This window comes from Psittacula echo, assembly GCF_963264785.1.
Source record: "Psittacula echo genome assembly, chromosome: 2".
Classification (NCBI taxonomy): domain Eukaryota; kingdom Metazoa; phylum Chordata; class Aves; order Psittaciformes; family Psittacidae; genus Psittacula; species Psittacula echo.
In genome coordinates, this window is record NC_137737.1 from 142,761,913 (window position 1) to 142,786,058 (window position 24,146).

A 24,146-nucleotide genomic window follows, 5' to 3' on the forward strand; every position below is an offset into this window, starting at 1 on the left:
GACCTCTGAGCTGTTTAACTTCCAGTATAATGCGATACTGAGGCATCAGATATTTAATCCTCAGCAGAGGAAAAAATTCCACAGGATTCATAACTGATGTTTTCACACAAAGCAGTTTTCATGACATTACAACACATCTATGCCAGACTTAGAGGTGTTTGCTTTTTGATGTGGGACATCATGCACAGGAAAACTTACACAACAAAGACAACAAACAAAAACTATCATACAGATTCAAAAAAGCCCTTGAATTAATAATCAGGATTTCTTCACATTCAAGAACTTGTTCCCAAGTGTAAATATGTGTTTTAGCATACAGCAAAATACTTATGCCTAAGGTCAGACTGCTGGCTTCTCAACAGACAGACTAGTGAGCAGGTTAATGAGGTTAACGAAGAATCTATGCTTTGCTGTGTGTAAAAAATTACTCTCTAGAATTCACCCATCTTCCCCAACAATTTAAGGCAGTATGAATGCATACAGGTGTGTGCATACATATGTGTAAATGAAAACACAAATGTACACATGCAACTCTTGCACACTAAGAATACAACTAATACATTAAGAAAAACTAGTGGATCATCTATATTCATCATAGCATAATAAAAGTGACACTCTAAAATTATTTGATTTTTTAAAGTTGAGTTTCTTGTATCGTTCTTGACAATTCCTTGCAAGTGCCAATTTAACACTGTAATGGTTTGTAAAGTATATTTTGCCTAGAGCATTAGATCAGTAAAGATTATGGCTAAATATTATCCAGGTCTACATCTGAACATGTTAATTATATCTATCATCACATTTTAATCGATATCCAGCTACCACGTCACAACAAACATCTTTGTTAAAAGAAAGTAATTTCTCAGAAGTAACTTAAACCTTTTTTAAAAGGGGAAGAAAAATAAAAGACTTCAGCAAATGCTTCTCCCAACAAAATAACACTAAACCTTGAGTTTGAATTTATCAACCAAAAGCCTTAGTTGATCCTTGGTTCTTCTCCCTCAAATACTGCAGCTAAGTTGCCTTTTGACCTTGTTGACCTTTATCCAAATTGAAATGCACATGGATTGCATGGGGAGGAGGGGAAACAAATCTCACCACATCTCCAGAAAGCTGTTATGAATGGCACATAGGACTGGCAGCACAAAATGTTGACTTACAATACAAATAGTTATTACATGCTAATGGGTGATTGACCACAGGCTTCAAGTTCATCTAATCTGCATAATGAGAACAGAAACTATAAATTGACAGAAGGCAAGGAAATTCAGAAGTTATAGTGGTAATAATGTCCATTACAGAAACAAAGCACAGTAAACTGAATAAAATATAAGCATCAACCTTATTTGTTACTTTCACAGGGTCTGCTCTTCCATTAATGAGGAGCTACTTTTGACACAGGATATATGTACAGACCAAATCCTTCCTCTTTTCCTTCACTCTCCTGCAAAAAGCACCCCTGGGTCGAGGGAGAGGGAGGAGAAGGAAGTGCAGATCTCTCACCTTCTTCCATCTGCAAGGGTATGTCCAGATCATTTGGATCTTGTACACAACAACGACACAGGATAAGAGGATGCAGCGTGCACTGTAACACAGGAATACACCTCAATACTTTCCAACTCCCTCTTTATTACCTCTGTAAATTTGGTGTTGGCAGATCTGGGCCATGAAAAAGACTGCATGGGGGTTCTCACAGAAATGAACAGGGAGTGCAACAGTGCACCTTGCAGTGCAGATTTCATCCTAACAGAAAGCTCCTCCACGTAACAAGTCTTATTTTAAGGAATTCATTTTTATTTTTCTATTTTGTTTCAGTAGCATAGGAATGATGCATATATGAAATTAACAGATATCCTTTAAAATAATTAAAAAACCCCTTTATTAACAAATCTAACATTTTTTTCTGTTTATTTAAACTACTAAAGAATACATGATACATTCCAAATACACAACCAAGGAAAACACTGAAAAAGAATATTAGAAATAAATAATGCAAGTCTATAAAGGCCAAATGTTTTCATAGAAATTCTGTAAACAGACTGTGATTGAAACCTCTCAGGAAGTACTGGGTCTTAAAATGTAAGATTTCAAGAAATAAAATCCTAGAAAAATTGAAGTATGGTTCTCAGAAAACCACCTACATTAATATACTAAACAAATAAGGTTTAAAATTAAGTGTACACAGAAATGGAAATGCTGATAGGAAACGCCTCCCTGTGGCTTGCAGCCATGTAGTTACGGTAGCTTGCTTTGCAACAACATGCAAGGTTCCTCAAGGCAACAAATCTTTTAAATAATACAATAACCTTAACTCTTACAGAAAGCAAAATAGAAGAGAGACTATCTGACATTCCCTTTCCAACAACACCATGATTGCAATAGATTAGTCACATGGGATAAAAGGCTGAACTTCTTCCCCATGTTCAGCTGTTCCCAGGAGCAAATAAGAACTCCCTTGAAACTCATTTAGTCATTCCATATCATAATTCAGCCTCTGAAGAGGTAACCATTTTACTTGACTTTGTTTTTTCTGTTGCAGGACACAGCAGAAGTTTCCAGATACCACCCAGAGCAAGGAGATTTTGAGAAAGAACTGCTGAAATTCTTCATCTATACTGAAGCTGCCTGCAACAGACCTGAGGTGACAAAAATCCTTCTCCTTCTTTATTCCTACATTCCCCAAAGATCACATAGTGTTCCTAACTCTGTCTACCCAATGATTAAATGTCAGGTTACTAAGTACTATTCATATAAATCAATAAGCACTTTATGTTGCAAAGTAATCATCTATATAAAGCCTTTTTTGATAGAGCACTGCATGAACTCTACCACCTTGTTTGACATTACTGCCCAACAATGACAATGTAGATGCAAACCAGACATGAAACAGTAATACATTCACTGAGCCTTTTTAAAAAACATTTTCAAGTCAGTTAAAAAAAAAACAAACCCTAAACAAACCAAAACAACAACCAAACAACAGAATGAGAAGGGAAGGTCTGAAATCAAAGTCTGTTTTTACTTATGCAGGTAAGAGTAAGGAAAAACTTGTCAATATTGGATACACAATACTGCTGCATGGAGGAGGGAAAATCAGGTTCCTTGAAAAGCTCCTGCATTTGGAGGCATTTTTGCAAGCCAAAACTGCCTCTCCCTCTTCAATTCTCACTACATGATTTAATCATTTCACTGATACAAGTCTGCAGAATTTACAGGAGAGTCAAAACAATCACAACTAAGAAACTGTTAGTCCATAAAAAAGGAATGCTTATTTTCCTCGCAAGTAGATTCTTACAGAGGTCTGAAATAATATTGGAGGAGATACACAGTTAGGCCACTTGTTACAACTGTGTCTGTCTCAGTAATCTGTGGCTGTCTCAGTGCTTTCGTACCACAGATCACAACAGCTTTCCTGCCAGTACACAACATATGAGACATTCTTTGCTATGGGTTTGTAAGCAAAACATGAATGAAAGAATGCAAACACCAACCAAACACCCCAGGGTGGAGCTGTCACAACTGACCTGGTTTTGGTTTAACTGTATTGACAATGTCAATTTAAAATAAAACTAGTACCACCCAACAGGTAATCACACTGACCCTTACTTTGCTTCAGGAAAAACCTACTAAAAGCTATTCTAGTGTCTCCTGAAATACGAACAAATTTCACTGCAAGCGTTAAGTCCCAAGTCAATAATCTAAATCTGCATATGCAATTAAATTATTCCATTTGAATTAATTACCTGTATAAGAAACATAATACTCCATTCATTCCATTCACATTTCACTTGATGCTACTGAATATCAAAATACTAAATAATTTTTTGTGGCCAGCAGCATTTGAATTTGGGATTTTTTTTCCTTACGATACACACTTCTTTGAACATTGTATGCTTGCAACTCAAGGCTTTATCTTTTTTTATCTGACTACTTTTTTCATAGGTAAATAGTGCCATTTAAAAACAGAAATGAATTCTCAAAATTCACAAGTATGGGAAACAGTTGGAAAAAATAATGCATAAATCTATCCACCTATGCAGTAGCAGCTTCTGAAAACTGCTTTGAGAAAGCTGTTAGTGCAGAAGACATTTTCCTATAGATCTGAAAAAACTTACTTCAGAGACAGCCAAGTTGAAAAACTTTCACCTTACGGATAAATTTTAATGAAAAATTTTGATTCCCCTGTAAAATATCCCTTTTTAAACTTCAGCAGATAGTTCGGAACTTCTCAGAGCATTTTTACCTTTCCAGCTCTTTAACAAATCGTTAACACAAACTGCAGCAGAATATATTGAATAATTAATTTCCAGAGTTCACCTTTATTAAAAACAAGGTTTTTGTTGTGAGAACAAATAATCTCTCACTTGTAGCCTGAAAGCCTAAGATAGGATCATTGGCTTCCAGGGTTGTTACTAGCTGCTTAGCAACCTGTCCAACTTGTCTTCCTTCCTTCCTGTTGTACAGAACTGTGGCCAGAGGAGTCGGCTGGCGATAGATGAAAACTCGTCGCAAGCACTCACAGAGAGCAGCGTAGGAATAATCTGGAGCACAAGCCATGAACTTCTTGTCTTGCTTTGATGCTTGGACGTAACCTGCATAGCCCAAAAAGAAGTAGAAAAGATCACTAATATATTAGTTTCACCAGCATTTTAACTGGCTAAGACAAAATCAAGCTTAGCTTAAAGAATAATAATGCAGTTAGTAACAAAAAAAGGAGAGAGATCTATGTTGTTATTTAATAAGCCAATAGGTTTTGGAGGTCTGCAGTGGCCAATATAATACCAATACATCTTCCCAACAGATGTTTCTAATGCATGTGTGTGTACAGCTAGATACTGCTCCCACATCTAGCCCGTCTCCACCTCACAAGGTCTTTGATTTTCTCAGCAAGATCATAAAGCATGGATACACAACGTGACCCAATATTACTAGCGTAAGCAGAATAACCCTCTTCTCTCCCGTCATCTCCCAGTTGTAATTACATTTACAGTTTAAGATTTCTGAGCCTACCTAAATCTTGAACAGGCACTTGGAACTTGCCCTCAATTTAGAACTGCGTACTTTTCAACACAGTCACCTTTGTTAATGTTCACTAAGAAGAAAATCTTTCCTTGACTGCCATTACACAACTCAGTAAACAGATGTATTTCAGACCAATTTCCTTTCACGCTTTGTAAAGAGACTTGAGACACAATCTTCGTAAAGCAGTCTACCTGACCACAGTAGATCAGGTAAGATAATCTTCCTGAAAGGTTATCTGCTTAACTTCCATTGAACAATGCATGGCAATGGTTATCACTGAAAGACAGCATTTCTGAGAACAGCATGCATGCCAAAGCTTACTTTTTTTTGGCTTTCCCTCTTCACTTACTATCAGAAGGTAAAGGTGAAAGTACTTGTACTGGAGTTGGCAGGGATACGGTTAACTTTCTTCACAGCAGACCTCAAGATACTGTGTTTTGAATTTGTGAATAAAACACAACTTTGATCCAACAGGATTTTTTGGCTGTTGCTGAGCAGCGCCTGCACATTGTCACCCTTGCTATTTTTGAAGCTCTGCCTGCCCCCCAAGTAGTTTGGGGATGCACAAGAAGCTGGGAGGGGACACAGCCAGGACAGCTGACCCAAACAGCTCAACCCAAGAGTTTCTTGCTTTTGCTCTTCCTGTTCTCTCTCGTGTCTCACTGTGGGTGGAGAAGAGAACAGGAAGAGCAAGCAGCTCTGTGGTGCTTAGGTGTCCACCTGGGCTAACCCACAACAGGACCATCACACTTCAACATGCATTTCATGCCTTGAGGTTATTATGGTTGTTCTTTTGTTGTTGTTTGGTTTGAAGTTTTTTTGCTTGTTTTGTGGTTGGGTTGTTTATTTTCTTTAATGTTAACCTGACTTCTAAATTTACAAATGCTTGCTACTGTCCTCAAAGCACCATCTCTGTTCAAAGCCAGCTTGAGAGTTTTCACAACAAAACAACTAGTAAATATATAAGCTAGACTATCAATTGACATGATTGCTGTAGTGGGAAATATTAGGACAGCCAGAAATCTTTCCAAGTATAGAGTTCATTAATTTAACTTGTATTTAAACATTGGCAATAAAAATAAGAGCAGGATTTAAAGTAGGATTGCAGGTAAAAGAAGCTTTTGAGCCAGGGGACTTGTATTTAAATGGAATTTGACAGAAAGAAAATGGTAGGCTCTTGATTTATGTTCATTAATAATATTTAAAATATTAATTTTTCACTCATCTTTGCACAGCTTGTTAAAGCTAATTCCAAAGGTTCAAGCAGAAGGAGGAGGAAACAGGGCTACTACCATTGCTTTGATCAATATAGTGGATATGGTAAGTTTTCAAAAACTAGCAAACTCACTTTTTAATCTAGAAAATACTAATTTTACTAATAGCTTTTTCAAACTACTTCTGAATTTGGCTGTAGAGAAACAAGCTGATGACCCACATCACCTCTGGCACTTAAAAGGTGAACTAGATTAGCACAGAAGTGTAAACTTCTATATAATACTGTAAAATGATAGTACAATACGGAGAAAAAAGTAGAGGGCAATGTTGGTTTTTGCGACCTTAGTTACAAGAAGCTCAAAGATACCATAATTTCCTTCCTGTCATTTTCAAAACAGTAGAAACACATTCTTGAAACAGTATGATGGAGTCGCCCAGGAACCTGAAACTAATAGTAACTGGAAAAAAAAAAATAAATCTTAATCTTTGTCATCCGTTCTTTTCCCCCCATAATGAAACCTGAAATGAGTACACAAAGAACAAATTGTGAAATTAATCTCTCTTGTTAGAGGATCTGTTAAAATGCCTACAGCTTAATTTGATTTTAAGTTAAAATAACAGGCTATTAAGAATAAATCATATTACAAAATTGAATCACAGAATCCCAAGGGTTGGAAAGGACCTCAAAAGATCATCTAGTCCAACCCCACTGCAAGAGCAGGGTAACCTAGAGTACATCACACAGGAACTTGTCCAGCTGGGCCTTGAATATCTCCAACGTAGGAGACTCCACAACCCCCCTGGGCAACCTGTTCCAGTGCTCTGTCACTCTCACAGTAAAGAAGTTTTTCCTGATGTTCACATGGAACCTTTTATGCTCCAGTTTACACCCATTACCCCTTGTCCTATCACTGGGCATCACTGAGAAAAGCCTAGCTCCATCATCCTGACACTCACCCTTTACATATTTGTAAACATTGATGAGGTCACCCCTCAGTCTCCTCTTCTCCAAGCTAAAGAGACCCAGCTCCCTCAGCCTCTCCTCATAAGGGAGATATTCCACTCCCTTAATCATCTTTGTGGCTCTGCGCTGGACTCTTTCAAGCAATTCCCTGCCCTTCTTGAACTGAGGGGCCCAGAACTGGACACAATATTCCAGATGCGGCCTCACCAAGGCAGAGTAGAGGGGGAGGAGAACCTCTCTTGACCTACTGACCACCCCCCTTCTAATACACCCCAGGATGCCATTGGCCTTCTTGGCCACAAGGGCACATTGCTGGCTCATGGTCATCCTCCTATCCACCAGGACCCCCAGGTCCCTTTCCCCTTCACTACTTTCCAGCAGGTCAACCCCCAACCTGTACTGGTACATGGGGTTGTTCCTCCCCAGGTGCAAGACTCTACACTTGCCCTTATTGAATTTCATCAAGTTTCTCCCCACCCAACTCTCCAGCCTGTCCAGGTCTCGCTGAATGGCAACACAGCCTTCTGGTGTGTCAGCCACTCCTCCCAGTTTAGTGTCATCAGCGAACTTGCTGAGGGTACATTCAGTTCCCTCATCCAGGTCGTTGATGAAAATATTAAACAGCACTGGTCCCAGCACTGACCCCTGAGGGACTCCACTAGTCACAGACCTCCAGCTAGATTCTGCCCCATTGACCACAACTCTCTGCCTTCTTCCTTTCAACCAGTTCTCGATACACCTCACTACCTGATCATCAAGCCCACACTTCCTTAGCTTATCTATGAGGATGCTGTGGGAGACAGTATCAAATGCCTTACTGAAAACAAGAAAAACCACATCTACCGCTCTACCATCATCCATCCACCTAGTTACCTCCTCATAGAAGGCTATAAGGTTAGTCAAACGTGACTTCCACTTAAATAACTTGCAAAGCCTCAGAACAAAATCAATTATGTGTTATGGTAACCTCTGTGAGCTCTATAAAACAACCAGTATCTTCCCTTTCATTTTGGACCCAGACTGACTGTGGTGTGGTCAAACAAATGCATCTAGGGAAGGCAGGGAATAAACTGTCACACTCATTGCATTATTGAAGGGATAGGTATACGGAACACTTTAGAGAACATGAAGACTGTAATTACCACAGCAGAAGTAAATTGTGGACCAGATGAAAACTGGTTCATGAAAACTGATTCATCTGTTTCTTACTCGATAGGTACAATACTGATCTACATGGACCATTCTATTTGATCAATTCCTACTTCTGCATCTGTATTTTGCAAAGTACTTTCTGCTTCTGACCTTTAGGATTCTGCCTCTAACAGTGGGTGAAAACAAATTCTTAGTCCGGAGTGCAAGAATACATGAACAATTCTTCACAATCACATTTTCTGCTTTTCTGGCAGTCTGTGATTTCAGAAGAGCTAGGCGCTTCTTGAGCCACAGCTAGCACAGTTACACTCTTGAATGATTCTTCCTGTCACAATCACTTTTTTATTTCCCTAAAATTCATGAAAACTTTCTATGTCTACTTTCCCTGTCAGAGTTCCATAAATTAAATGCACATGTTAAGTATTTCTTCGAGCTTGTTTTGAACGTACTATGTACCAGCAACATTTGATGCTCCTAGCTCTTACAACAGAAGAAACAGTGAGCAATCATGTCCAAGTCTTCAGATTTGTCACCCGGGACAAGGAGATAGGAAAAATCTAAAGGTCACTTATTTAAACATCTTATTACCATAAGCATAAGCACTACCATCTAGACATGTCATGAATGAACTGCAGCTGCTTCCCTGATGACTTTTGTGTGAGATTTAAGATGATGATTGTGCTTTGAAGTCTTTAACTCAAGTTCACTTATCCAAGGAACATTCCATTTTACTTTGCAGTACCATGCTTGCATCCTGTATATGGTCTGAAAAGGCTTATTTTCCTCCCAAGGCATAAACATTTTATTTCTTATGTTCTAGTATTTTAAAATGAAGTTACTATGCTACTATCAACAGAATTAAATTACCTTTCATTCAAACGTGAGTGAAATATCAACAGAAGCCATACTAACAGTAGTGAGGTAGAAAAGTTTCAGATACAGGAGTGTGATACAGAAGTTTATTTCCTACCCAAAGCATTAAAAGTTGCAATGTGTTCCCACATGTTCTCTGGTTGGTCAGAGTGGGGCTGCCAGAGAAGAGCATCCACATCATGCCTCAGGCAGAAGCACGGCATTTCTTTGGGATCCACAACAACTGAGAAAAGATACTGGTTGCTTCCAAGATTAATCTGAAACAAAACAAAGAAATACAAAACACTGACTAAACGGATAAACAGCAAATTCTTTCTCACATACTGCCCAAGTAAGATGATCAGCAGCTTCATGTTTGTTACTTGACAAAATGTTTGAATACATTATGTGCATCACACTGATCAACAGCTCAATACACTACAGGTAGCTAATATATTTCAAGCAGACACAATTAAGTTTCTTGGGGTATTATTTAGGGAAACATTATGTCCACTACATAGACAAATTAGAATGTGTTCTGTGTAGAAATGGCTTCTTAGGATAGAGGATCTTGACTTCTACTGTTAAGAAAATACTCAAAGTAATCATGCCTGATTTTCAGCAGTGCCACCAGGGAAGGAAATGCAGTAGTTCAAGCTAAGTTATTCAGAACTTTATTCAGTCTGGTCTTGAAAACCTCAAGGATAGAGGCTGCACAATCTTACCAAGCACCCCGATCCATGCTACAATTAATAGTGTAAAAGTTCTTCCTTCTATCCAGTTTGAACCTCTTGTTCCTACTCATGATTGCCGCGTTTTGTTTTCTTACCACGCATCACCGAACAGATAAAATCCATTTGAAGAGAGTTGCTTTAAAATGTCCTCCTACCAATTACAGATTTTATTTTATGACATATGTTACCTATGACACTGTATCCACAAAACACACTACTTCCTTGGCGGAGCATGCTGGCCTTTAAAATTAATCTTTATTTCTCTAGCAGCACAGATGCACGTGCAGGCATATATACACATACATATATACACACATACACACACACAGAGAAATATACATATTTATCCATAATGCCAAAACAAAAAAAAATAAAAGATATATTTATATTTTTTAAGGAAAAGAACAAACCAAGATCTGTAAGACACCAACTTTAGACTTCTTCCAGAGCTTTTCAGAGGAAACAGGAAATTCTGAACCAATTCAATATCTTATCCCTTAACTAAGACATTTTCTGTACAAGACGTTATCCTACAATTTGTGTGACACAAAGTAGTGATGAGCTGTAACACCAATGTTCATTACAAGCTTAGCAGAGACATCTTGAAAAAATCCCCCAACAACCCCAAGATGACAACTTAACCTGTGATGATTTCATATCACTATTTTGTTTCCTGATTTAGCCAATGGACCAGATCAAGTCCTAACTTACTGTTAGTGCAGGTTGCTTACAACCCAGATTAAGCCTCCTATTGAAACATTTTTCCTACAATCTGTTATTTGCAGTGATTGACAAAGAAGTATCATGAAGTGATCTGTACTGTACCTCCTTAGTGAAAAGGGTCAACTTTCTACCAGGCTAGCTGCAAAGTTATTGAGAAAAATGTAAGCTAAGTAATCTATAACAATTTTATGCCACTGAAAAAGACCCCTTCCTTTTAATTATTCTGACATAGCTTTGCTTTTTCGAATGGTTCACTTGTGAAAGCAAATATATTTTTGAAACAGAATAAAGACAGCCTTGTTTTTCCATTAAAATGACAGTGAAGAACACATATTGCTTCATAATTTCTGTTGCTACTTTGATTTTACATTATGGAAGGAAACTATGTGGTTTCAAGAGTTTCACAGATATTGTTCTGATAACAGAATTCAACTTGCTTATCATTAAAAAATATTTTAAAGTATTTCTGTAATAATTTGCAGCACTTACTACATGAGTGACTTTCAAGGTATCACCATCAAATCTGCACAAGCTTGCACTATCTTCAAGAAATGCATCGCATTCTTCTAATTCTTGAGCATTACAAGGTGGGTTTTCCTTCTCAGGGTTTGGATTCTGAAACAAAAAGACAACAATATACACTGAAAATCCAAGCTACTGAATATGTATATAAAAATCCCTTTTCATACCAAAAAAGTTCAGTAGACACGAAGAATTATTTGCATATACTTAAAGATCAGGCTATTACGTACTTAATCCAAACGAATAGAACCATTTCTGTTATGAAGGATAGCATGAGTAGTAGGTAACACAAAATCAATTTCAGTTCAAGGAAAGGCGCATATGCCACTAAAACATGGACAATGAATTCCCTTCTGTAAGTAGCAAAAGTATACAATCCTGAAAACCTACACAGGTTTATTAAGTTTACGTCAGTGTAAGCTTCTTTCAGCTTGCCATTGGAAATGCTATTAAAAAAGTTATGTTGTAGGTACCTCTAAATACATACCTCTTTTTAGCTTTGCTAATAATTATTTAAAATGAATACCTTTTTATGCATATTTCTAATGCACCCAAACCAAGAAAGAATCACATGTATTTTTTCACATCGCACAAGCTGAAGAAAGGAAAACCCTTGACTTTTACTACTAATTAAAGAGTAAGACAGAACACAACTACATAGAGAAACAGCCTACTTCTGCTAATAACATCTTGGATAATTTTCAAAACAACCGAACTACGTTACCTTTGTGATCTATTTCAAGAACTAATTTCATGATAACAGAAAGGGACCTTTATTTAACAGAACGCAAAAATACACACTTCCTCATCAAGTACGAGTTCATGTTACTTCTTGTCCAGGAAAAAGTCACCATCTAGACAATTAATATAAACTGAAATCTGAAGCCTAACAGAATGTGTAAGGGATGATTAGAGAGGGCACTGACTCAATTCATCTGACAGGGAGTTCTTGAGTTCCTATGCTCATTTCTTACTCCACTTCAGCTGATTTTTAACTTTTTATTTTGGTTCAGTTCAAAAGGTGAGGGAGATCAGCACAATTTTTTTTTTAATTGCTAAACAATTTAAATCCAAAGAAAACAAACATGAAGAGATAGTTACTTAAGAAATGTCCTTAAATGGCAGAAACCAGAAAAATTAAATGTCATATACAGCAGGCTAACGTACAAGACTTAAAACAGGGAATCTGTCTCTTTGGAGGCTAGATTTCAGGGGTCAGCTCTTCTCTATCAACATTCTTGATGGCCCCTGGTTTTCTGTTTCATTGGGTGGCTTTTCAAAAACCTTCCAGGTAAATATTATTACCATAAGCAATTTGAGATGTCCAAAAAGAATCTATGCCTTTATCATACGTGTGTAGCTAAAGTTGCAGAAAATATATAACATTTATTTAAATGAACCTAAGCTATTTTTTTACATGATCATTACTGCAAACAAGCTGAAAAGTTGTGACAAAAAAATAATTATCATCACTTTAAGCTCAGTATGAGTCACAAAAGAAAACAAATGTGAAGTTCCCAGTAAGTCTCTGGTCTAAAGATGTACTACAGAATCTTGCCCACAAATAGTGACGGAGAGAGAGAAATCAATTTAGAGCACTCAACAGAATTTAATAACACTTTTCAGCCTTATTAAAAAAAAGTAATAATCCAGAACCAATATATCAAGGCCCACAGGGAGTCACACTTCACAAGTTTTAGATGAGATGCCATTTTCTATTTAAACCCAAAGTGAAAGTATCAAGCAAGCAGCAGTTAAAAATTACATTTTATTTTAAGTCTCCCTGTATAACAATAATGTCAGAAAGTTCATGAATCATACTTCTGCCTTCATACGTTTTCCTTTCAAAAATGTCATTTGCCTTCACAGTCTATTAGTCAAATACAGTATCCCTAGGAAGACAGTATAAGTGTTGCTAACCTATTGAGAAACAAGAAACAGACATCCTTTAAAATCACTTAAATCAACTATTTTAAAAAAAGCTGCCACACCGTAAGTGATGGGAACAAAATTTATTTTCAATACTAAATCAAGTCTCTTGTTTTGGTGCACAGACACTATCACGGAAGCTAAATTCAGTCCCCCATGAACATATTAACTGTTCAAAGTATATTCACAACTCAAGTGTCATTAAATTAACAACTTCAGTTAAAAATTAATGCAGTTAGGATTCTGAATAGTAACTGAACCGATGAGCTATGATAATGAAGTGCAAATAACGATATCAAGAAAAGACAACATGCAAATGTACAAGAATTACAAGTGTTTTATTTTCAACTCCTTACCATTACTTCAGAGGTAAGATGCATCAGGCTTTCAGATATTTCAGAGCATTGGGAAGAGTCCATAATGAATTCCCCTCTTGTGTCACCAACAATTAGCTCTGGCCACCGGGGTCCCTCATTTTTCTTAATTAGAGAAATCTCCAAACTAAAATTCAAATAGAAGACAAAGAGTACTAATGAAAACACTGCATTCATTTCTCAGACTAATAATCAAAAAGCTCTAAATACAGACTTGAGCACTCCAAACTGAATTAATAATGAAAATCATATAACAAAATAATTAGTATTCACTTTATAAAACAAACTATTCTAATGGAAAATATTCTGAAGAAAAACAGACCAAGGACATGTGATTTCTAAAAGCCTAAGAATAAAGACACTGTATTCATGCAAGTGTCCTTAAGAGTTTTCGATGCAAATGTAGTTTTCCCTGAAGCAGTCTTATTAAAATATTTTAAATATTAAAGGGAGATGCCATGTAAAGAAATCTATTCAAAGAGTGACAGTTTATTTGAAACCTAAGTACTATTTAATAGGGCTACTTAAGTGTGCACCACTTTCATATAACATCTAGGACAAAAACACTTGTATTTTATAGGCATCAAATACTACAATAATTTATTATCTACATTGTGTATCTAAAATCATATCTCAGAAGATACAATTTCTGTAACCTGCAAAACAAGCCAACAACAAACTTAGGAGAACTTGGTATGAATGTTAGGAGTAACTAACTAAACAAACAGAAAACAAGAGACAGAGCCCAATGCACCAATACAGCAATTCCATTTAATTACTGCATTAGACCAACAGATGGAGATAACAATAAAATGAGAGTTAGTTTTATTATATTCACTTTTTAGATATACTCATAGGGCCTACAATGACAGGCTGTTACCTGATAGAAAAGGAAAACCTTCTAAGTTATTAATTACTACATCACAGCAATAACTATTCAGTGAACACTGAATCAAGTTTCTGAGGCAGTTACACTGGTATTAGAAGCAGCATACTTCTACAGAAGATACTTGGAGCAAGTTTTATTCTTTTAATCAATGGATTTAAAGTGGTACTGCAGTACCAACATTAAGAAGCAAATGCAGTTTATTACACTGAAATGTGTAATTACTGTTTTCCATTAAAACAGAAGCCTGATATTCATGCAATATTGCTCAATTGACTAAGTAATAAAAAACTTGAGTTACTCAGCTGAGTTATTTTTCACTATGATAACTAATACTCAACAACTGAAAAGTCATATTTTAGTATACAGTATTAGTATAAGCTATATACTAATATTAATCCCTCTAATTCTTTTGGACATTTGCTATCAGTAGGAAGACTAAACCCCATATACAACACCTTTTGTTTTCTCTAATTATCCATGTGCAGCTTTCATGGTCCACAGATGAATACAGTTTTCCTTCCATCAAGGGAGGCTGATCTTTCAGTATAACACATATGTTATCAGGGGAAAAGCGTACTTTTATGGCATCCTTAGTGATGTCTTCAGGAATGTGAACTGTTATTGTCACATCATCTTCAGTCTGCTGCCAGTAATAGAGAGGGTCTGCAATTGGAAAGATGCAGAATACAAACTAGATTACAAATGCTGTCCTGAATTCCAGTGTGCAATAGTAGGAGATACAAAATAGAAGTTTGTGAAAGAGTGGAAATTAACTTTTACTCTGAACAACTGCCCAGGGTTTAGCAGTAGCAGTCATTTTTCTCCTTCTTAGTAGCTGGTGCAGTGCTATGGTTTTGACTTTCAGCCTGAGAACAGCGCTGATAACACCGATGTTTTTAGTTGCTGCTCAGTAATGTTTACCCTGACCAAGGACTTTCTGAGTCTCATGCTTTGCCAGGGAGGAGGGGAATCCGGAAGGAAGCAGAGACAGGACACCTGACCCAAACTAACCAAAGAGGTATTCCATGCCACAGCACGTCATGCCCAGTATATAAACTAGGGGCAGTTACCTGGAAGGGTTAGATCACTGCTCTGTTGGGCTGGGTATCAGTCAGCGGTTGGTGAGCGGTTGTATTCTCTTCCCTTGTTATTTCCCTTATCATTATTATTGGTGGTAGCAGCAGTGGTTTGTATTATACCTTAGTTACTGGACTGTTCTTATCTCAATCTGTGGGAGTTACATTCTTTCGATTCTCCTCCCCATCCCTCCAGGAGCGGGGAGGAGGAAGGGCAGGGAGTGAGAGAGCGGCTGCATGGCTGAGTATAAACCACGACAACAACTTACACAAAATATATTCTTATTATAAAATAGAGAAACAGTTTTTAGCAATCAAGTTAATTTCTGTCCCTTTTCTGGAGAGCATTTTATATTCATGTCTATACTCAAACATGCTGACATGTTATACAATAAGCTATTACTCTAAGTTTATTGTAGCATTACAAAATTGATAACCAAAATGTACTCGAAATACACTGAAACATTAATGATTAATAATCTGAAGAGACACCAGGTGCAGCAGTACTGACAAGCTACTGCACACTCAGAAGTATATGCCGTTCAAAAATGTGAACATATTTTCTTACCTATTTTGCCAGAAGCTACACTGACTATTCAACAGAAATAACTTTGGAAAACCAAATAGTCTTCATATGCCTCAGTTGATGACATAAAACTGCCTGCCCAGAGGTAACAACTGACTTCTGCTCCTGAGTCTAGAATCCGCCTGATGTCTATCTTGGTTATTAAACTGCTACAAGAAGAAGACTTTTAAGAGAAACATTTATAAAATAGGAAAGCGATGACAGCATTAACTGGGTAGTGCACAGTTGGTCACAGAAAACACAAGATGCATTCATTTTCTAAAAAGCAATGTTGGACATGTTACCTTCCTATTTAGAAGAAAATTAAAGTATGGATAGACCCTTTGCTCTCAAGTTATCACAAGACAAGATTTCACTGATCTGCATCAGCAACTCTGACCTCGGAAGGATTCTTACACTGCTGACCCTTATCACAAATTTCCTGTTTGCAATGGATCAGCCACTGGTGCTACAAGTATACTTCCCAGAAACAATTAGTATCTGAGATAACCTTCAAAATTCTAAACTTTGACACAGATTACATTAAATACTAAAAGCTTTGATTTATGAGACAACTGAATTGCACCTAAAAAGTAGCTTAGACTTCTCATCTCTCTTAAATAGGTATTAAAACTTCTCCCTGAACTAGGAGTTCAGGTTTCAGTATTTCCTGTACCATTAGATTTCTGTGCCACAAGAAATTTTCTATAGGTATTGTTGCAAGCAGTATTCCACATGTTACAGATACCTGGGCTTTAGCAACACTGTATGTGCACAGCACAGCTCATTTCATGCATGTGTAAGAGCCATACAGAGCTCTTCACTGTGCTTCTTTAATCACACCTAGTACACAACTCAAGCTCTGAAAGTCCTGAAAACATTGAACAGAGTAATTCAGGTGACAACTGCAGAGACACTGCATTATGGTCCTCAGTGCACTGAAGAACTCCTTTGCCTTAAGATTTATAGCTACAGACTGTTCCTATTACATGTACAATGTCACAGTTGTCACACTGTGCAACATTTATACATTCCAGAAAATTGATCTTTTTATATTGTTTCCAAACAGATTTTTGCACCATGGACAAAGATTGTGCCAGTATCATTCAGTTAGGATAGGCTCATTAACTAATGCCTCATATTCAGAAGCAAAATCAAATCTGAAATGACAGAGCTACATAAATATACATATTACAGAGCTCAGTGCTAATTATGATAAACCAACTTTATTAATAAGGTTTTATTTCATTTTGCTTTGATCTTAAAGGAGAAAAAGTACGGATACTTTTTGTTGAAGTTTATTATTTTTTCCTGAACTGCTTTTTCACTGGAGAAAATAATCTTTTACAAGATTCTCATTCTTTAAAAAGAAAAAGGTTTGAGTTTTTCTTTTGTTTTGTTTCAGGTTTTCTGTTTGTTTGCTTAGCTTTTGTTGGTTTTTTTTAGGGGGGAAAGGAATCTGACCCGAGAGAGAGCAGCCTATCACAATCTACCAGGTAAGTCTTACCTTTCTTTTCCTTTGTTGCTTCTGCATCATCATTTTCTTCTGATTTGTTGTCTTCACCTTGCATAAATTTGAATGGTTTGTAGGAAACAATCATTAAACCATTCCCACTTGGCTCTATTGCTGCATAATGGGGGACTGATTTTCCTTGCAAAACTCTCGTTTTTAAGATTTCGTATCTGTGATCACCTATAAATTAAAAAAATATCTTAGTGGTAATATTTTCCTAGATGGCAAATTATTATACAAGAATCTCATTACACTGAAATATACCAACCAAACCTACCAGTTAAATCACAGTACTGTATTTTAAAAATAAATTTCTCTTCTGTTTTCCAATGAGTTTGTTAAATATGTAGACCCTAAAATTAATCTAACTAATCTAAAAGAACAAAACATTGCCCCTTTTTCTTATGAGGTCTTTGTTGATCACAGCTAAAACCAGCAATTAACAAAACCACTCACAGCCTCTGTAAAAACAAGTTTTCCAAATACTTGTTTTGTTCCATTCTTCGCTGTGGGCACAGGTTACCCAGACAAGCTGTGGCTGCCTTATCCCTGGCAGTGTTCAAGGCCAGGCTGGACAGGGCCTTGAGCAACCTGCTCTACTGGAAAGTGTTCCCGCTTGTGGCAGGGTGTTGGAACTAGATGAGCCTTAAGACTCCTTCCAACCCAAACCATTCAATGATACTTTCTCAGCTGCTGTCAGAACCTGAACAGCAGTGAAACAGCTAGTGATAACACTTTATTCATAACAGAAAATGCCCATGCCCATTCTTTTTCAATTTTAGGAAAACACCGCCCTTTAAAAGGTCCCAGATGTTAGCTACCAGCATCAAGGACCATGCCATTACCTGCTGTGCACCAAAACTCATGAGTACTGATGACTCAAAACATCATGAAGAGGGCAGGTTCCAGCATAATGTTTGTTCTTTTTCCATTAGAATCCTACTACCCACAGAGTCCTCAGTAATTGATCAACTTCTGAATAATAACCAGACGACACAAATAGATTTTTAGCAAAAACCAACTTCATTAAATTCTCACAAGTGATAAAATTATCCCTAGGAATTATTTATTTTTTCATATTTATGCTTCATCTCTTCATTAAAAAAAAAATCACTGCACTTGTAAATACAGTTTTACTTGAACTTGTAACTCACAACCAAAGACATTAGACAAGACCAGATTACGATGATAAAAACCATCTATGACACTCTAGCGCTCAAAAATATGTTCCTGTTTGACCTCAATGAAGAGAAACATGGAAGTAGTAGGAGAATACAGATAATAATGGATGAGCCAAGTGTAGCTTATGTCTTCTCAGTTGGTTATCTTGTTTGCTAAGCAAGTGGGGTACAGAGTAACAACCAGACTATAACGTAATTCTGGTACTTAATGGTGTTAGAGCCCCCCTCCTTCTCCTAAAAAGTTAGGGCAGGGCGGGCGTATTAATTGAAGAGATTCAACCATCCAATTAGGAAGAGATCTATACAACCAGGAGACTCCAAGCAACAGAGTAACCTGCTTTAAAAGATTAACAAATTATTTTGTCTTAGGTACATGACGAAGGAGAGCATGTCTTTGTTGTAGTGGGAAGTTAGCCACTCATTGTACGAGCGGTTATTTGACTGAATTTAACTGTGCACTGAAAGCCATCAAAATTGTTTGTGTCTCTCTTACAGCACATGCTCACTTGTTAAAAGGCATCACAACCTCTCAACTTGCCATTGTGTGACCAAACCTCTTGTAGAGTATTTTCAAAAAAACTCCAACACTTCCAATTTTTTCAAGTAAGTCTTTGTCATCTTTTGAGCAAGTTCATAGTACATGATTTTTCCTGTAAAGAAGGTCAGAAGGAAGCTAAGCATTTAGCTTTTTCTGTTTCTTCTTAGACTTCTAAGACAAAAACTAAAAGCATGATTTATTGCTTTTAAAAACATTAGTTGCCTCTAATATAAATGTAAAAGACTTACCCTCTTTGCTTATTTCTGCAATTGTAACCCATTCCAGGGTAATATGAAATCCACTTCCTTTTGTGTCCAATTCATCTTTTTCTACCCTAAGCAGGAGCACAGCTACTGAATGAGTATCAGATTTTACAAATGAAACACTGTGTGCTATAGTAAATGGACTTCCTAGTTCTTCATTAAACACAATCTGGAAGACAAAAGTATAGTATAGTCGGTTAAAACTGGAAGTCTTGCTCTTTCTCAGAAAGCAGTGAAAGGCTCCAGTGAATGTGAAACCAGTTAAACCTTGCTTCCCACAAACCACACTGGCAGAGAGGTTATTATTGCTTATATTATAAAATCATTATATAGGCAATTAAACAAAGCATAAAGAAAACTCCTGCATTATGGCTGTTTACTACAATAAGTAGAGGTACAACTGACAAACAGAACAGGATCCATAAACACAGCATATCAATTGGGGGAAACAGTCTCACATTCAAGATGTAGGCATTTCACCAAGGTCCTCACCCCTTCTCTAGGCACCCCAACATAGAATCATAGAATAGTTAGGGTTGGAAAGGACTTTAAGATCATCTAGTTCCAACCCCACTGCCATGGGCAGGGACACCCCACACTAAACCATGACACCCAAGGCCTCATCCAACCTGGCCTTGAACACCGCCAGGGATGGAGCATTCACAACATCCCTGGGCAACCCATTCCAGTGCCTCACCACCCTCACAGTAAAGAATTTCTTCCTTAGATCCAATCTAAACTTCCCCTGTTTAAGTTTGAACCCATTACCCCTTGTCCTGTCACTACAGTCCCTGATGAATAGTCCCTCTCCAGCATCCTTGTAGGCCCCCTTCAGATACTGGAAGACTGCTATGAGGTCTCCACGCAGTCTTCTCTTCTCCAGGCTGAACAGCCCCAACATCCTGAAAATCTCTGTAGAACTTGACAAGTGCAAGCTAGAAGATAAAAAAGTCCAGTGCATTGGCTGCCAGTGTTTAACCATCAACCACTACTGAGGGGACAAGGGTTCTCTTTATTTGGCTACTATCTTTACAAACAGATTCAGTTTTCCTTTACTATAAAGTTGAAAGGGAGTAAGAAACAAAAACCTATAATGAAATCAAGGAGTATAATATTCATGCACAGGAGAAGCTCGGGTTGTAAATTTTTAATTTTTTATGCGTACCATTTGAAAAAGTCCATCCAGTATTTGGATGGGACTAGGTGGGCAGAGTACATAAATATGTCATATTGAAAGGTTAATAAACACCACTGTAAACATTAAAAAAAAAACCACAGAAGAGGACTGCACATCTTGTAGTTTGAGACATTTAGCAATTGGTATCTCTAGCTGGAAGTTTTAATTCTAGAAACTATGTATTTCAGCCTTTCTCAAAATCAGTACTTATTCATCAAAACCCCCACGAACATAAAAATGAAATGAATCCAAACAGCAAAGAAGAAGGAACAAAACACTGGCACACGAAACAAAAAAATGACAAGGAATCAACCTAGTTGATTCTATGATTCTCTGAACTCAAACTGCAGTGGCTGAACAATTATAGGCTCAATCCAGCTGTTGTTACTGAAACCAGGTAAGGTTTGAGGATTTATGGGGTTGGGATGCTAACATCACTCTAAACCACTGGTTGCTATACATACTCAAAAAGTTAATTTCAAGGGTGACAGAACCTCAACATATAAATCTCATGTTTTTGTTAACACTGGTAAGTCCAATGTCATTTATTTATGCACCAGCATTCTCATAGAACAGAATAAAAAACAGTTGGTATTTATTACCAACCATCTAAAGAACAGGATGACTAATTTCTTAGTTACTCAGCTCTCAAAAAGCGTAGGAGAAGGAACTAATACATCATGCTGAAATCTTCCACTTCAGGACATATATCTGAGTTCCTGCCAGTATTACAACCTCCTTGACTATTTCAGAAGCTGCCCTCTAACAGAGAAAATAGATGTGAAATGTGTCAGATTTATACCAGGTTCATCTTTCATGAATAAAGAGGAACTAATCACAGACCACGAGAGTCATAGTAGCTCAGATAGAAATGTAACTTAATTTACATTTGCTGTGTTCAGGCAGAATAACCAATACCATTATCAGTGTAGGAAGATCACAAAATCACCTCTTCTCAAGATTCTTTCAAATAATTAATTATGTAAAGAATTTAATCATAAGAAGTACAAAACCCATACTTCAGATGCAATTTTAACAACTTGAAAAACAATTTTAAGTAAAAATATTAAGTACCAATAATTTTCCAGAGCTGAGTGCATAAACCAGAAATCTCCTAACTTAAAAATGAGCATCACTTTTTGCTTGGTTGATAGTAATTTCAGACTTTAAAAATATTATATATTATTCTACAGGCCAGTTGAAATATCAAACAATAAAAAATAGGGGGGGTTAGAATCCTAAACAGGCATATAAATGGGTAAGGGAAAGAGGAAATGGTGTTTAGAAGTTCCAACGAGACGATCACTTAGCCACCTATGTAGAAACACTTTTAGTTAGGTTTTTCATTCAGGCAACATGTTCCCTTTCCAACACTTGCATTTTAGCTACTTTGTGCATAAAAAAATCATTCTGTCATTATTCACTGAACACAATCCTGTATCAGTGATAGAGTCATGATTTAAAGCTTAATTCTTCACATTACATACATGCAATTCTCATCAGAAATGCAAGAATAAGAATGATTTGGTAGATGTACCATTCTCAAATACGTTATTGCAAGACTTACCTCCCACTTTTCAGATGTACTGTTTCCACGCTTGCCTGATTTAATTAAATACAGTCTTCCTGTACCATCAGAAAGGGTAACCCATGTGGAAGATGAGAAGTGTATTGAGGCACAAAGGCGATTATCATAAGCTGTCAAATCTGTAGGTAGTCGGAAAACTTCTCTTGGTTTTTGTAGAGCAGTGTCCTGTAAGGGAACAGTCACCTGCTAAGACTTTTTGAAGCATTTATCAATTCCAGTAACTATTACAGTCAAATTGAGAATAATAAATCTCAGTAGCAGTTCACCAGTTTCTTTATGCAGTTAAGCATATTTGGAAAAAGGGGGTAGCAAGCATCATTCCCACATATGTGGGAAAGGTGGTGGGATTTCATTATTGATTTCTATTTACTGAAAACACAAGTGAGCTATAACTGATACTTCAGCATTCAATTTTTTTCTCTCAATTTTACAGCACTAGTTACTTAAAAAAGGATTTTCACTACTTTTCTGCTAGCATTACATACAATCACCTACCTCAAATAATTCTTGTCCCAGTAAAAATGGGGAGACTTCAAAAGAAACGAAAGCCACAGAATTGTATCCAAACTAGTTCATAAAAACTCACTTCTGAATTAAAAAGAATTTTAGCCTATTCTGTTATGCAGAATATCAAGCTGATATATCATTTCTCAGGTTTCCTAAAGTGGTCATTTTATTAAGTCATTTTATTAACTGTGATTAGCTAATAAAGCTGGACTAATTCATATCATATTTGCAAATAATTTTTCCATCACATTATGATTATCCTATGGAGTTAAATACACTCAGCAGCTGGTCACAAGGGGTATTCTCCAGGGAACAGTATTGGGGACAGGTCTGTTTAATATCTTTATTGATGATGTGGATGAGGGGATCAAGTGCACTCTCTGTAAGTTTGCAGACAACACCAAGTTGGGTGGAAGCGTTGATCTCCTGGAGGGTAGGAAGGCTCTAGAGATGCATCTGGACAGGCTGGATTGATGGACTGTGCCAACAGTATGAGGTTCAACAATGATCAGTGCCAGGTTCTGCATTTGTGTCACAACAACCCATGCAATGCTACAGGCCTGGGGAAGAGCGGCTGCAAAGCTGTTTGGCAGAAAAGGACCTGGGGGTGCTGACTGACAGAGCGGAACATGAGCCAGCTTGTGTCCAGGTGGCCAAGAAGACCAAAGGCATCCTGGCTTGTATCAGAAATAGCAGGGCCAGGGAAGTAATCATCCTCCTGTACTTGGCACTGGTGAGGCCACACCTGGTATAGTGTTAAGTTTTGGGCCCCTCACTACAAAAGAGACATTGAGGTGTTGGAGTGGGTCCAGAAAAGGGCAACTGAGCTGGTGAAGGGTCTGGAGCAAAAGTCTTAAGGGGGAGCAACTGAGGGAACTGGGGTTGTATAGCCTGGAGTAAAGGAGGCTCAGGGGAGACCTTCTTGCTCTCTACGTGGAAGAAGATTGTAGCAAGGTGGGTGTCAGTCTTTTCTCTCAAGTGACAAGCAATAGTACAAGAGGAAAAGGCCTCAAGTTGCACAGGGGGAGTTTTAGACTGGATGTTAGGAAAATTTTCTTCACCAAAAGGGTTACTGAGCATTGGAACAGGCTGCCAAGGAAGCGGTAGAGTCACCATCCTTGGGGGTATTTGAAAGACATGTAGATGTGCTGCTTCAGGACACGGTTTAGTGGTGGACTTGGCAGTGCTTGGGTAACGGTTGGACTCAACTTTAAAGGTCTTTTTCAACCTAAAAAATTCTGTGATTCTACTAAGCACCAAGATAAATTTATCATGCTCTATCAGTGGCACACTGCAATCTTATTTTTTAAGCTAAACTACAAGCATGGATTTTTTTTTTAGCATGAAGCAAACAAACTGCAC

At 37.3% G+C, this 24,146-nt stretch overlaps 1 protein-coding gene across 4 annotated transcripts in view; it reads right to left on the minus strand.

The window, feature by feature from the left end:
- Positions 1-1,836: 1,836 nt before the first annotated feature.
- Positions 1,837-24,146, minus strand: part of NUDCD1 (NudC domain containing 1) — a 42,535-nt gene continuing 20,225 nt past the window's right edge. For all 4 annotated transcript variants that reach the window (XM_080610222.1, XM_080610225.1, XM_080610223.1 and 1 more), the window contains 8 exons: positions 22,257-22,442; positions 19,498-19,681; positions 17,525-17,710; positions 14,832-15,039; positions 13,470-13,614; positions 11,152-11,277; positions 9,324-9,483; positions 1,837-4,592 (listed from right to left, as the gene is read on the minus strand). In XM_080610222.1, the coding sequence (XP_080466348.1) occupies positions 4,300-4,592; positions 9,324-9,483; positions 11,152-11,277; positions 13,470-13,614; positions 14,832-15,039; positions 17,525-17,710; positions 19,498-19,681; positions 22,257-22,442 (1,488 nt within the window). In that variant the 3' untranslated portion in view covers positions 1,837-4,299. The remainder of the gene's footprint in view (positions 4,593-9,323; positions 9,484-11,151; positions 11,278-13,469; positions 13,615-14,831; positions 15,040-17,524; positions 17,711-19,497; positions 19,682-22,256; positions 22,443-24,146) is intronic.